The 12,682-nt window shown below is 47.0% G+C and overlaps 1 protein-coding gene across 1 annotated transcript; it reads left to right on the forward strand.

Moving 5' to 3' along the window:
• Positions 1 to 803: 803 nt before the first annotated feature.
• LOC125529424 (uncharacterized) lies at positions 804 to 2,996 on the forward strand. The gene is made up of 3 exons (XM_048693835.2): positions 804 to 1,638; positions 1,728 to 1,871; positions 2,186 to 2,996. Exons 1-3 carry the CDS (start codon positions 1,504 to 1,506, stop codon positions 2,837 to 2,839), a joined length of 933 nt encoding a protein of 310 aa, XP_048549792.2. The 5' UTR covers positions 804 to 1,503; the 3' UTR covers positions 2,840 to 2,996.
• Positions 2,997 to 12,682: the final 9,686 nt, after the last annotated feature.

The following is a 12,682-nucleotide window of genomic DNA, read 5'->3' on the forward strand; positions in this document are numbered from 1 at the left end:
ACTAGGCCAATCCTAACTACTCACCAAGGTCAAAATGCCGAAGGTAGGGGGCAAAGTGGGGGTCGCCGCCGCCTGTAAAAAGAGACCGTGCGTGGGCTTTGGGCGTTTAGGCCATCCGTGTTTGCAATCTCTCGTGGTTATACCATCTAGATACACCACGAAGAATCTCTTGAAAGAAAAGTTTTATCTCAAGGACCCACAAAAACTTTCTACCTCTCTAAGAAGAGAGATGAAAAGCACAGAGAAGCTCTCAGTCAATTGATCGAGTCACGTTTGATTTAGAATAATTGTTTTCAATGTTTTTCCCAAGAGCTGGAATTGGGTAACTTTTTATTTTGGGTTTAGTAGCTAGCTCTGTAAATAGTATTCTATATTAATGAAAATCACAGTAGAATAATTTGTTATACGGTTCTCGGTTAAAAGAGAAGATGGAATAAAAAGACACAGTTTAAAGGCAGAGGTGGGGGAGGGGGGCATATATTGTACAAGAGGAAAACGACATAAGCCAAGATAGGAAACTAGCTTTAGACGTGTGATCAAGCACCAAAATGGAAAACACTACCCTGTCCAGCGATCGCCAAATACAGGCTCGCAGGGAAAAAAGTGGTGCAATTATTTTGATCGACATTGAAATGATAGTGATAGCTGGACGAATAAAGTTTAAGTTCAGTCCAATTCTGGAGTCTCGTAGCTTTCATTGGTTTAATTAGCTCCGATCTTAGTAAATTTGAGGCTTTCCGTCAGGTTTAATTAGCACCCACAGTTTGACGCAACGTCGGCATTACCTTAGCCAGCTGCTAGCTGCACGCCCGCACTGCACCACACCGTCCCGGCCCTTTGCTCTCGTTTCGTTTGCCACTCCTCAGTCTCCTCTGCTCTCCGCTGTCGGCGCCGCCTCCGCTCGTCGCCGTCTGTTCGTGCTGCCCTGTGACAGGTTAGTCCGCATAACCGGCCATCTCCTGCGCGATGCACGCCAGGCGCTAGTCATCGAAGGAATTCCCGGGCGGGCGCGGGCAGGCTTTGCTGCATGCATGGCTTCCAAGCCGACGCCTTGAGAGATTTGTGTGACCGGAGTTAATCAGTAGGCGAATCGGTCCGGGGCTTTGCGAGACCACGAGTTCAGGCGGTGCAACGATCGGTTAGTTCGTTGGCTAGGTGTATGATCTCAGCTAGATTCTGCTCGAACAGTGAAGATATTATTCCCCTTGGTAGTCGGATTGGAGTGAATTGCAAGAAACCATCACATTTGAGGCTTCTCTTGCAGAAAACAACCTGATCGCTAATCTTTTGCAAAAGTCACCGCGCATTCAGTAAAAGTTTTGCAGATTGCACTGAACCTGTCATTTGGCGCGGCTAAGGGCGTTTCCGACAGGTGGGGCCCAATTTGGGTGACGTGTCCTAACGGACGCGCGGACGGCGCCGTTACCTTAAGACCGGCGCGGTCGGGTCGCGAGAGACAGACTGTCCGCGCCCGACCACATCTCGCTCGCTCTCTCTGCTCTCATGCTCGCTCGCTCCCCTCCCTCTTGCTCCTCTCCTCTCCGGTCGCCGCCGGCCGCCATGGTGTCTTGGAGCGACAGCGAGAGCACTGAGGGCTCCGCCGCGCAGTACATCTCCTCCGACGACTCCCCTGTCAAGGTTAGAACCTTCTATTGCTCATTTATGTTATATGGTTTCTAGGGTTCAACATTTGCTTGATTTGAACAACTTTTTGTTGGATTTCTCAGATCCCAGCTACAATTGATGAGCCGTCGTTCGAGGGTCTTGCTGACGACTTGAATGTGATTTGTGAGCATGGGAATTTAGGGAGGAAATATGTTGCATTTGAGGGGATAAGCACTGGGAGGAGGTTCATTGCCTGTGCCACGGAAGTAAGTTTCAAGTTGTGTCTTTGCATCATTCCAATTCTTGTTCTAGGGTTTGTAGGTACCGTTCATGTTCTAGGGTTCATAGTTACTGTTCATGTTCTAGGGTTCATAGTTACTATTCATGTTATAGGGTTCATAGTTACTGAATTTAGTTGTACGGTTCATAGTTACTGAATTTAGTTCTAGGGTTCATAGATACTGTTCTTAGTCGTAGTTTTCATAATTAGTCATCATTAAATGAATCTGATTCTGAATCAGCTATTTAACTGAATTTGTAAGTAATGTCTGTAATTTTAAACTGACATTTTCTGTTGTAGGCTGTTGCAAATTGTGGATTAGTGCAGTGGGTAGATGAGCATTGGCCAGAGCATCTGCAGAATGCTATTCATAAGCTATGCCTTATGTATGAGGATAGCCAGCATAATAACATGATGGCATGCCTGGAGCATTCATGCACTATACACAATCTGACACAACAGAAAAAAGAGTTGCAGAAGACATATGAGAAGCTTGTTGAAGATGTTAACAACCTCTTGGATTATAAGGATAGCCAGCCTGAGGTAAACCAAAAGAATGATGCTGAGAACATTTCAGTGAGTGTGGAAAGCAGCATGACAAAGGATGCTGAGATCAAAAAATTGAAGGCTGTGGTTGACCAGTTAAAGCAAATTCATGTAGCTCAAGCCACTGTCATTAGGAATTTGAAGTTCAACCATCTTAAAGAGAAGGAAAAGTTGAGCTCTGATAAGAGGACTTTGGAGATTTGCTATGCTGACCTGAAGAAAAAGAAGGATGACCTGAAGAAAGAGAAGGATAAGCTGGATTGTTGCATTGCTGAGCTGATGAAACTGAAGGAGAAGTTGATCATGGAGAAGAGTACTCTTGCTTCCTGCATTGTTGAGCTCAAGACAGCAGGTGATAGCAACAAGAGGAAGCTTAACCAGATTAAGGCTATTTGTGATGAGGACTAAGTTGTGTTGTTGCCTGACCATGTGTGTCAATGATGTCTTTTGTAGTAACTATGGAGGAAAGTTTGTAATGTGTTAAGCTTTATTGTGGTGAACTCTACTATTTCTGTAGCAATGAACCTTGGATTGTATGTTGTTTGTCATGAATTATCAGTTTCAATTATCAGGTTTAATTAAGTTCAGTTTGTGATGACAACACTGACATACTTGGAAATGATAACACTGACAGCAAGTAGATAGCAACCATAACTGAACATAGATATCAAGTACATAGCAAGTAGATAGCAAGCAGAACTTAACATAGGTAGCAAGTACATAGCAAGTAGATAGTGAACATAGATAGCAAGTTCATACTGCTGGCATACATAGATATTACCTGCATAGATAGTCTGACATAGATAGAACTGACATAGATAGAACAGGCATACTAACATACTAACAAAACTGAACTTTTTCTTCTACTGAGGAAACTGATGACAACATGTCACTCCTCCTTCTTCAGCATCTTCAGGTGTTGGGAGTGCCGCACGTCATTGTTGTTCACCGCCGCCCTCTTCTTCTTGGCCGGCGCTGGCTCCACCACATCTTCACCGCCGCCCTCCTCTTCTTGCTTCATGACGACGAGCTCTGGGTTGTCGGCGACCTCTGGCAGCTTATCCACTTCAATTGGGATGTTCTTCTGCCCCTCCACGGCGTCGAGGACGGGCGCCAGGAGCTGCACATCAGGCTCGTCATCGGAGGAGAGTACGACGACCTCGTCCACCTCGTCGTCAGAGGAGTAGTAGTCAGACTCGTCAGCGTTGTAGTCGTCAGAGGACTCGGCGTCAGAGTCGTCGTCTGGCCCGAGGACCCATGGATTGCGCCTCTCCTAGTAGGCGTTGTTGATGGGGGCTGGGAGAGCGAGGACGGCGTCGGTGATGTCATCCGCGGCGGCCGGCAGCGTGGTGGATGAGTGGTACATCCACCAACGTGCGCGCTGCCTGGGGTCGGGGGAGCGCTGCACCTCGCGCATCGCCCACGGGAGAATGGTCGCCGGCGGGATGGTGCAGCCGGTAGGGAAGGCACGCTGCCTTTCGGCAGGTGTCATCACCTTCACCAGGCCGCGGGCATGGTTCCTCAGCATCGCCGGACTGGGGAACCAGCGCGCGATCTCCCTGTACTGCGCGTGCAGTTCCTTGTTGTTGTCGGCGAGCTCTTCGATGCCCAGCTGCCAGTCCATGGCGACGGGGGTGGGGGTGGCTGTCGGCGGTGGTTTTGATAGGAGAGAGGGGGAAGAGGAGTGGGCGGTGCGGGCGACGAGTGGGCGAGTGATCGGAGAGAGCGGTGGGTGGACACGTATTAAAGGCTGAGAAACCGAAACGACGAGTTATACTAAACGCCCGCTCACCATTGGTATTGAACGCATGGTTACTACCCACTGGTCCTGGGTTCGAGCCCGAGGCCAGACTATTTTTTTGCAATTTTTTTGGTTTTCTAAAATTAATATGTTAGTAACTTCTAAAAATTTTGTGCAATTTTTTTTGGTTTTCTAAAATTAATATGTCAGTAACTTCTAATTTTTTTGGTTCAACATTTTCTCGATTTGAACAATTTTTTTTTTGGTTTTCTAAAATGCCCAAGTGCTACCATTTAGGGTTTTGTCGACGACGAGGCACCCTAAATGCCCAAGTGGATCAATTTAGGGTTTGTCGGCGCCGAGGCACCCTATATGCCCAAAGTGGACCCATTTCGGGTTTTGTCGACGCCGAGGCACCCTAAATGCCCAAGTGGGTTGATTTAGGGTTTTGTCGATGCCGAGGCACCCTAAATGCCCAAAGTGGACCCATTTAGGGTTTTGTCGACGCCGAGGCACCCTAAATGCCCAAGTGGATCCATTTAGGGTTTTGTCGATGCCGAGGCACCAAAAATGCCCAAGTGCTACCATTTAGGGTTTTGTCGACGCCGAGGCACCCTAAATGCCCAAAGTGGACCCATTTAGGGTTTTGTCGACGCCGAGGCACCCTAAATGCCCAAGTGGATCCATTTAGGGTTTTGTTGACGTCGAGGCACCAAAAATGCCCAAGTGCTACCATTTAGGGTTTTGTCGACGCCGAGGCACCCTAAATGCCCAAGTGGATCGATTTACGGTTTTGTCGACGCCGAGGCACCCTAAATGCCCAAAGTGGACCCATTTAGGGTTTTGTCGACGCCGATGCACCCTAAATGCCCAAGTGGATCCATTTAGGGTTTTGTCGACTATGATCAACATCATATGAACTATGAAAACTATGATCACCAACATATCAACACCATGAAAACTAAGATCATCATCATATCAACTATGAAACTATGATCATCATCACAACAACAGAATGAGAACTTCTTGAAAACATCATAACTAATAAGTTCATCATCATAACCAGAGTACCATAGTGCATCACAACCATTAGGTACATTACATAGTCCACCACTTGGATTAGAACTAACTGGTTTCAACGTGAAATTCTTAATATTCTTCATCACAAACTAGCCAAAACAGGCTGAATTAAACATGTTTCAACATGACATCACTTCCTGCTGCCTTGAGAACAATTGAACCATTCAGACATCTTGTATGATGGCTTTCTCACTCTTCCAGTACCTGACACTCTTGGTGGTATGAATGTTCTCTTTGCCCTTGACCTAGCAGCAGTAGCAGAAGATGAACTAAGCCTATCAGCAGCAGCAGAAGATGAACTTGGCCTTGTTGGAGCAGGAGCAGAAGGAGTTTCCCTAGGTGCAGCCCTAGTTGCAGTTGGAGCTGATGGAGTTGTCCTTGGTGTTGCACTGGTTGCAGCAGGAGCTCTTGCCCTTGCTGCTGGTGGAGCAGATGGAGCTGCCATTGGTGCGTCAACTCTCCTGTTTTCCTGCGGTGACAACATATAGACAGATTACAACATAGTATTAAATATACACAAGATTTAACCTGGTGTTGGTTCCTTCTCATTGCTATGGCTGGCTTCAGATTTTTGTGGCAGCTAGTGTACCTATGACCTTTCAAGTTGCAATTGCTGCAGGTTATTGTTGCCATCCTTGAAGTATCCTTGGGAGCTGGCTTCTCAAACTGATTCCTTCTCCTCTTAGTCTGCTTCTTTCCTGGCTTGTCTCTGAAAACTGGTGGTTCTATGTCAGGGGTCCCAGTATTTGGCCATAGGTCAGGCCCAGACACAGGATACACAATTGGATTGTAGGCTTCTTGGTACATTGGTTTCTTGAAGAAATCACTAACAAAATCTTCTGGATGAAGTTTTGCCTTGTTAATTGCAGAAACACCATGCTTGCAAGGAACACCACTCATGTCCCATTTGCTACACCCACATGTGTGCACTTGCAGATTTACTGCATATGTGCTTTCTCCACTGCTAACCTGGTATAGATCAGATGGACTGACATTATCTAGCATGGTGTTTTGCTTCTTCTAGCTTTTCAGCATATGTTGGGCATATTTGCCACTTGTCTGTCTCAGTCTTGGTCCTGTTTGCGTTGAACTTAACTAGCAATTTAGTTATGATGCCATAAACCATGGTTTTAATTGGTTTCCCTCTCACATCAAGTATCATTTTGTTGAAAACTTCACTAATATTGTTAACAACCAAATCAGTTTTATAATTTTTGTCCATGGCATGTCTAGCCCATGTATGCTTGCGTATCTTTCTAAGCCATTTCCAAGCTGCCTCACACTCTCTTTTCATGCCTTCCATTGCTTGATCAAAACCATGCTCAGTATATGAATAACTAGCCTGATCCATATACTTCTTTAACTCTTGTGACGCCCGGGTAATCATGCTACAGTAATTCCACGCTAATGATGCCACGTCACCTCGGTTACTGTTATTAATCTCGCAATGGTTCAAAAACGGTTCGAATTCAAATTTAAAATCAAGTCAAACGATTAAAGTTTTCAAAAGTCAAAACTAAAATGTTCTTAATGTGACAAATAAATCATGGATATTATTGGTGGAGTAAAAACATCTTTATAAAATATTTAAATACCCTGAAGTGATTAAAACAACATCAAAACAATTAGTTATACTCCTAAAATAGGTTACCAAATACTAAACTATTTTTATTCTGAGGTAAAACTTCTTAGAACAGTGGATTAATTTGACACACTATTTTTGGAGCTATTTTCATATTTTACTAAACCAAAAATATAGTACAACTAAAATAAAAGAGAAATGAATAAAAGGTAAAACAAAAAATAAATAAATAAAGAGAAAGCATTCACCCCCGGGGCTCCGGCCCAGCAGGCCACCGGCCCAACTGGGCCACGACCCACCAAGCCGGCCCAACCGGCCACCCTCACTCCCCATATCCCCCCACCACCAAACACTAACCCACCCCGTCGCCCCACTCCCCCCCACGACGCCACCTCTCCCACCTCCAGATCCAGATTGGATCAGGATCGAACCACCCCGCCTCCCTGACGACGCCCGCCGCCGCCGGACCTCCACCACGTCTAACGCCGCCCTTGCCTCCTTCCCAGGCGCCCCCCACTCGACTGGATCGGGGAGGGGCCAGATCCCGCGCCGGCCGAACGCACCTTGACGCCGGCGCCCATCCCCTGCGTCTTCGCCCGTCGTCGCCGGCCTGCCTCCCCATCGCCGCCTCATCTCCGACCCCCGCCCCACGCCCCACTGCCCGGTGCCCTGCAACCCCTTGTGAGGCCCCCTCCTTCCCCTTTTCCCCGCAGCCACCGCCGTGCGCTCGCGCTCCGCCACGCCGTGGCTCCGCTCACCGCGGCCCCGCTCCTCCTCCGCGTGCGCGCTCGCGCTCGCCGCGCGCAGACCACGTCCGCCCGTGCCGTGCCTTGCTGAGGCCTCGTTGGCCGCGTCCCGGATACGCCCTGTGCGTGCGCCGCCTGCGCCTTGCCTTCCTCCCGCATGTGTGTTGCTGCTTCTGTCGCGCGCCCGCCTGCCTTTGGCCGCGGCCACCCATGCCGTCTGCACGCCTAGCTGCCTCCCCTGCCGCCCTGCCCTGCACCGCCCGTTCCCCTGGCCGCAGCTGTCGGCGGCCACTTGGCCGGAGGTTGCCACCGGCGGTGGCCGTGGCCTCTTCCCCTTCCAGGCGGTAGCCCGCTAACCCGAACCCGCTGTGGCCCTTTGGCCCAATGAAAGTGGGCCCCTGCCCAAGAATGTTTATTAAAAAAAGGAAATTATAAATAAATAAAATATTAATTAATTAATTAAGTTAATTAATTATAATTAGATTAACCTAATCACTAATTAACCTAATTAACTGTTAGTTAATTAAAACAGAGTATGACGAACGGGACCCACCTGTCAGGTTGACCAAGTCAACTACTGACGTCATGCTGACGTCATGATGACGTCAGCAGACACTATTCTGGATAATGTTGATTAAATTAATTAATTAAATACTTAAAATGTTTTAAATCTTTTAAAATCAATATAAAATAAACCGTAGCTCGGATGGAAAAACTTTGTACATGAAAGTTGCTCAGAACGACGAGACGAACCCGGATACGCAGCCCGTTCGTCCTCCATGCATCCCTAACCTATCCAACTCGCAAGTTTCCCCCTCCGACTCCTCTGCACGAAAACGTGAAACGCCGGGGATACTTTCCCGGATGTTTCCCCCCTTCACTGGTACCCCCTCGTACCGCGTTAGGGCACACCTAGCACCACGCTTTGTCATGTCATGCATCATCATGCATTTGTTTGCATTATATTTATTGTTTCTTCCCCCTCTTCTCTCGCTAGACACCGAGACCGACGCCGCTGCTACCCAGTATGACTACGGTGTTGACGACCACTCTCTCTTGCCAGAGCAACCAGGCAAGCCCCCCCTTTGATCACCAGATATCGCCTACTCTTCTCTATACTACTTGCATTAGAGTAGTGTAGCATGTTACTGCTTTCCGTTACTCCTATCCTGATGCATAGCCTGTCCTTGCTACTACTGTTGTTACCATTACCTGCTATCCTAAATGTTTAGTATAGGATGCTAGTGTTCCATCAGTGGCCCTACACTCTTGTCCGTCTGCTGTGCTATACTATCGGGCCGTGATCACTCGGGAGGTGATCACGGGTATATACTATATACTTCATACATGATACAAGTGGTGACTAAAGTCGGGTCGGCTTGTGGAGCACCCGCGAGTGATTCACGGATTGGGGGCTGAAAGGACCTTTGTCCCAACGGCCCTCTGTGTGGATCTTTATGGCGAAGCGATAGGGTAGGTTGTGACCACCTAGGAGAGAGGTGGGCCTGGCCCTGGTCGGCGTTCGCGGATACTTAACACGTTTAACGAGATCTTGGTATTTGATCTGAGTCTGGCCATTTGGTCTATACGCACTAACCATCTACGCGGGAGTAGTTATGGGTATCCCGGCGTCGTGGTATCAGCCGAAGCCTTTGTGACGTCAGCGACGGAGTGGCGCGCGCCGGATTGGACTGGAACGCCACTAGGCTAGGTCTGCTTTCGGCCGCGTACGCAACGTGCAGGTGTGCTAAGGGCGATGGGCCCAGACTCCTGTGCGCATAGGTTTAGACCGGCGTGCTGACCTCTCTGTTGTGCCTAGGTGGGGCTGCGACGTGTTGATCTTCCGAGGCCGGGCATGACCCAGGAAAGTGTGTCCGGCCAAATGGGATCGAGCGTGTTGGGGAATGTGGTGCACCCCTGCAGGGAAGTTAATCTATTCGAATAGCCGTGATCTTCGGTAACAGGACGACTTGGAGTTGTACCTTGACCTTATGACAACTAGAACCGGATACTTAATAAAACACACCCTCCCAAGTGCCAGATACCACCGGTGATCGCTCTCTCACAGGGCGACGAGGGGAGGATCATCGGTTAGGATTATGCTATACGATGCTACTTGGAGGACTTCAGTCTACTCTCTTCTACATGCTGCAAGACGGAGGCTGCCAGAAGCGTAGTCTTCGACAGGATTAGTTATCCCCCTCTTATTCTGGCATTCTGCAGTTCAGTCCACATATGATACCCTTATTCCATTTGATACCCATGCATATGTAGTGTAGCTCCCTGCTTGCGAGTACTTTGGATGAGTACTCACGGTTGCTTTCTCCCTCTTTTCCCCCTATCCCTTCTACCTGGTTGTCGCAACCAGATGTTGGAGCCCACGAGCCAGACGCCACCGTCGACGACGACTCCTACTACACCGGAGGTGCCTACTACTACGTGCTGCCCGCTGACGACGACCAGGAGTAGTTTAGGAGGATCCCAGGCAGGAGGCCTGCGCCTCTTTCGATCTGTATCCCCGCTTGTGCTAGTCTTCTTAAGGCAAACTTGTTTAACTTATGTCTGTACTCAGATATTGTTGCTTCCGCTGACTCGTCTATGATCGAGCTCTTGTATTCGAGTCCTCGAGGCCCCTGGCTTGTAATATGATGCTTGTATGACTTATTTTATTTGTAGAGTTGTGTTGTGATATCTCCCCGTGAGTCCCTGATCTTGATCGTACACGTTTGCATGTATGATTAGTGTACGATTAAATCGGGGGCGTCACAAGTTGGTATCAGAGCCGACTGACTGTAGGAATCCCCCTTCCACACTCCTTGGCCGAACTTGAGTCTAGTCGATGAAAAATGTTTTACTAACATGGCTGTGCGGCCCATGGGCCCACGTCGCGATTGGGTGGTATTATGATCTTTTATTCCTCGTCTATACTCTGGGACTCTGATCTCTCTTCTATTCGGGTTAAATGATTTTGCTAAAATCTAACTTTAGGTTCTCGAAAATACTTCCTCCCGAAGAGCCCCATTCAGGCCAGGTGATCGCCTGCTGCACCAGAAGATTTCGTAGTTACTCTCTGCTACTCTTTCGAGACTTTGTGCCCATCGCCTTTGTAAATTCCCTACCACTGTTATATCATTAAGGATAACTACATCCACTTGCCCTTTCAAATCCCATTGATCTTGTTATTACAAGATACACCGAAAATTCTCTGTATTGCTCCGAGAATATTTTGTGCCTACTGACTTGCAGTTCCTCGCCACCTGAATACCCCTACGGATAATATCTCGCCCTTATCGAGTATCTGCTCATCCCTAGTTGTTTATGTGTTTCACTAAGGTCTTCGAAATAATATTCGATCTTCCGAAAATCCTTAGCAGCTTATTGCCCTTGAAATTCTTGCTTGCTTGCATTATGGTTAATCCCATAAGTCTTGTAATCATTATTGGCATCCCTTGTCATTGTCATTTTGGGTCTTTGATCCAATATGGTTGTGAATGCTTGCAATCCTCAGGATTTATCCTTCCGGCTCAGACATCATTTTAAACATGAACTGGTTCTCGACCAACCGAATTGCCGTCGGTTGTACCCCTAAGTCTACTCAACTTATCCATCCTTAATCAGAGCGTTTGCTTCTGATCCCTTGATTTAGAAATCACAATTCCTTTGCATTTGATATTTGAATTAATTAGTTAATGGTTTCTATAATCGGATACCTTGCATTCCTTTTCCCTTCTGATTGAGTATCGATACTCACATCAGGTTCCTTGTGGTCCGCGAGACCATTTGCTTGGTTATTATCCGACAATGTCCTTCACAACCAAAATTCTTGTGAGTTCTTTACCTGATACATAATGCCCTTGGTAAATTGTATCATCTGCTTGGCCAACCATGCTCTGCTTTCGAGCTGGTCGTATTTACTATTGAAGTTTGTGGTATATGTTTCCACGACACCCTGACGGGTTGAACCTATACCTTCCTTTATATGTGTGAACTCGGAAGTTTTCACGAGTCATACTCATCTGGTATTTCACCAGATAAAACTTTCAGCATAATGCGTTTATCAAGGCGAAAAGTGAACGGAAGGTTATACATTGAAGAAGTGGGAGTCGACCTTGAACTTTGTGTTCATGCCCATGGACACGATGTGGATCTTATCATTAAAGCTTCTCTTGAGTTAATTATTCCTGGGTATAAGTTCTGATATCTGGGATCTGGCCTTTTTCAATCGTGGTTCCGACCATGTTCTCCTTTAAATAACATTTCTCGTGCAAGTTTAAGCACTTGTCTTCTACGGGGTAATACCCCAGTCCAACCTCTACTTTGATTTGTCGTCGAGTATTACCCCCTGGTATCTCAAGATTATCACGGAACTGCATAACTTCTTATGGGTTCTTCAATCAAGTGCTACATTCTCACTGGTTCCAATTTTTCACGGGCCCTGAGTTATTAAACACTCGAGAACACCGTTAAGTGAACCGATTCCGCACTACGATTCAATAACTCTAAGTAATTTTCATTGCTTATGATTTAATAACCCTTCAAGTTATTCCTAGCCTGATCGGCTATATCATTATCGTGCAACTTTTTAACTATGCTACCTGGTCCTTCTTCCCGGAGCACAACCTTTCGACGATGAACTAAGCTTACATCGACTTTCCTCGTCTTATCATTTCGCCTTGTACACCAAACTTGATTCCGAGTTTGTGACGTAACCGTGGTTCCAATAACCTTTCGCTTCATCATTCCTTTGACTTGATGTCATCGCCGACCGATAACACCTTCATGAAATCTCTCAACAATTGTGTTGTGATCATCATCAACATTTTGGTCTCGTCCAGGATATCAATTGAATTCATGATGAGAAATACCATCCTTGCCCTCGATGAATTTTATTGTCGTCGATCACTTTATTGCCTTCCCACCAACACAAGCCTGTTCGTGTTTGGTGTTATACCTTGAGTTCCTTGCTATCCAACATTTGTTCCTCTTTACCTTGGAGTATTACCATCTTTTATACCCAGGATGTCGTGCTTAGCACACCCGGCCAAAGGTCCTATGGTTATAGGTTCCTTTTCAGTAAGGTTATCCATTCTTTCATGAGGAAA

This window comes from Triticum urartu, chromosome 2A (genome assembly GCF_056163025.1).
Source record: "Triticum urartu cultivar PI428250 chromosome 2A, HENAU_Tu73, whole genome shotgun sequence".
NCBI lineage: Eukaryota > Viridiplantae > Streptophyta > Magnoliopsida > Poales > Poaceae > Triticum > Triticum urartu.